We start from the raw sequence: 2524 nt of genomic DNA, 5'->3' as shown, positions 1-2524 counted from the left end.
GAGTGGAACCACTGGACAATCAAGATGCTAAATAAGCAATACAGAATGACAGGTAGATTGCAGAGATGATAAATGGATTTCTTGCTTCATTTCAGCCCTGCAGATGAAGTGAAGGAGATACCCACCACAAGTGTCATCCTTTAAAGTGAGAATCCAAGGAACTGTCCTATATTAATTCATCAATACTGATGGTTTGGAAGAAATTGATAAATTAAACAGCAAGCTTAATTTCAGTGTGATAGAAATTGGTGGAAACTGTAGCAGAGAACAGAATTATTAGACATGTAGATGAACTTGATTTTTTGGGGAGTAAGAGTTAACATATTTTTTGTAAAAGGAAATCATGGCTCACCAATCTATCAGAATTCATTGAGGGATCAAGAAATGTGTGGACAAAGGATGCCTGCCAACAAGGGTGATCGTAGATGTAGTATTCGTGGATTTTCTGAAAACCTTTGACAAGGTCTTACCTATCCACATCACTTCCTTCAGCTGAAGCCACTATCCACTATCATTACCTGAATCTTATTTGAATAAAGGGACCCTCAGTTAGCACAGTTGGCCAGAAGTACAACGGAGTTAATATTATTGACATCTAGTGATACAGATGTATTGGTCATTGTCATCAACATGGAATTTCAACCATCTCATTCTATCCCCAGTGGTTTCACATATATATCAAGTGGAATGAAAGGCACTCAGCTGAATTTGTAGTAGGGGGCTTTGTCTACCAGAATATATCCAATGTGTTATTTTGTTTTAGTAAAATACACATATGTATGACCCCATAAACTTTCTGGTGACATATAAGATTGGTTCCTGACCTTTGTGTTTTTCATTTTAGATGTTTTCAACCATCAGACCATGAACAACTGTACCAGCAATTCTTCTGCTAAAGACTTTTATCTCACTGGATTCCCTTCACTTCAAGATTTCCAGATCCCTCTTTTCATTGTATTTTTGCTGTTTTACCTGCTAATATTAATTGGTAATATCATTATTATAGCTGTAGTTGTGATTGATGAAACACTTCAGAAACCCATGTACTTTTTCCTAACTAATCTTTCTGTCTTAGATATACTGTTTACAACTACTACCATTCCCAAAATGTTGGCAATGTTTCTGGTCAATGCCAAAACTATTTCATTTCATGTCTGCTTCCTGCAGATGTATTGTTTTCATGGTCTAACTGTGACTGAATCATTTCTTCTTGTAGTCATGTCTTATGATCGGTATGAAGCAATTTGTAACCCTTTGCATTACCCAGTTAAAATGACAAAGAAAGTAAACATTCTACTGTCAACCTGTGCCTGGGTAATTGCATTGTTAATACCAATACCAGTCATCTTCCAGACCTCTCAGTTAACATATGCCGAAAAAACGATAGTTTACCATTGCTTTTGTGATCATTTGGCAGTTGTGCAAGCAGCTTGTTCAGATTTTAGTTCTGCTCTTCAGACTTTCTTGGGGTTTTCTATTGCCATGACTGTTTCAGTCGGGCCACTTATGCTTGTTACCCTTTCATATGTTCACATCATTATCTCCATATTAAAGATCAACTCTAAAGTAGGTCGTAGTAAGGCCTTTTCTACTTGCACTTCCCATTTGATTGTGGTTGGCACTTATTATTCATCCATTGCTGTAGCATATGTTTCCTACAGAGCAGACTTGCCTATCGATATCCATGTAATGAGCAATGTTGTTTTTGCTATTTTAACTCCTTTGTTAAATCCACTCATTTACACTTTACGAAACAAGGAAGTAAAATGTGCAGTAAAAAAGGTTGTTATTCTGAAGATTTTTCCTCCTTGCAAAAATCTATAATCTCCTGGGTAAAATTAGCTTAAGCACAGAAGTGTCACACAGAACCTATACATTTCATCAGCCCCTGTAGAGGAGTTAGGAAGGATTTGAATGGTTTGCTTTGTATGGGTTCTTCAGCACTGTTATGGTTTTAATCTTATTAGTATGAAGTATTTTTGATCACACTAACTTTCTTTTGTAGCTGAAAAGAGCAAAAGTATTTTGATTATAATTTTCCAGTTTGGCTGACAATTTTCATGTACATAGAGATCAGAACATAGACTGAATCTGAACTGGCTGTGCTACTGTGCATGTATTGAAAAAGACACTGTAGTGCTGCCATTGCAGTGTGTCACAGTTCAGGGGTGTGAAAAGTAGGGGACATGCTCCCAGGGTGGTGGGGAGCATGAAATTTCTTAAGAGGGGGCACAACCCAATCAGCTGCTGGGTGTCAGGCTCATCCATCTAATTGAAAATGTTGAAATATGTTAATGTTTTTATGTATGTGTATACATTAATAAAGTTCTCACTTTCTACATAGTTATCTCTTACATGTGACAAACATTTTTTTCCTCATATGAATGTAACCAAAATTTCCATCAGTTTGGATTACATTAGACAGGTTCAGGGGGCTGCTAATTTCAGGAACCAAAGGTGGGGCCTGATGTTAAAAAGTTTGCTTACCCCTGTTCCAGTGCCATAAAATATCTGGATTGTGAGC

The 2524-nt window shown here is 37.0% G+C and overlaps 1 protein-coding gene across 1 annotated transcript; it reads left to right on the top strand.

Moving 5' to 3' along the window:
• Positions 1 to 852: 852 nt before the first annotated feature.
• On the top strand, positions 853 to 1824 carry LOC142003703 (olfactory receptor 2AT4-like). Its single transcript, XM_074980868.1, has one exon. The coding sequence runs from the start codon at positions 865 to 867 to the stop codon at positions 1822 to 1824; it is 960 nt and encodes a 319-aa protein (XP_074836969.1). The 5' UTR covers positions 853 to 864.
• Positions 1825 to 2524: the final 700 nt, after the last annotated feature.

Source organism: Carettochelys insculpta, chromosome 1, assembly GCF_033958435.1.
Source record: "Carettochelys insculpta isolate YL-2023 chromosome 1, ASM3395843v1, whole genome shotgun sequence".
NCBI lineage: Eukaryota > Metazoa > Chordata > Testudines > Carettochelyidae > Carettochelys > Carettochelys insculpta.
The sequence above is the reverse complement of the archived record's forward strand: the minus strand, read 5'-3'. Positions and strand labels throughout refer to the sequence as shown.

Bases quoted from the DNA above. Each gene is read 5' to 3' on its own strand.
- LOC142003703 (XM_074980868.1), top strand. From the start codon at position 865: ATGAACAACTGTACCAGCAATTCTTCTGCTAAAGACTTTTATCTCACT.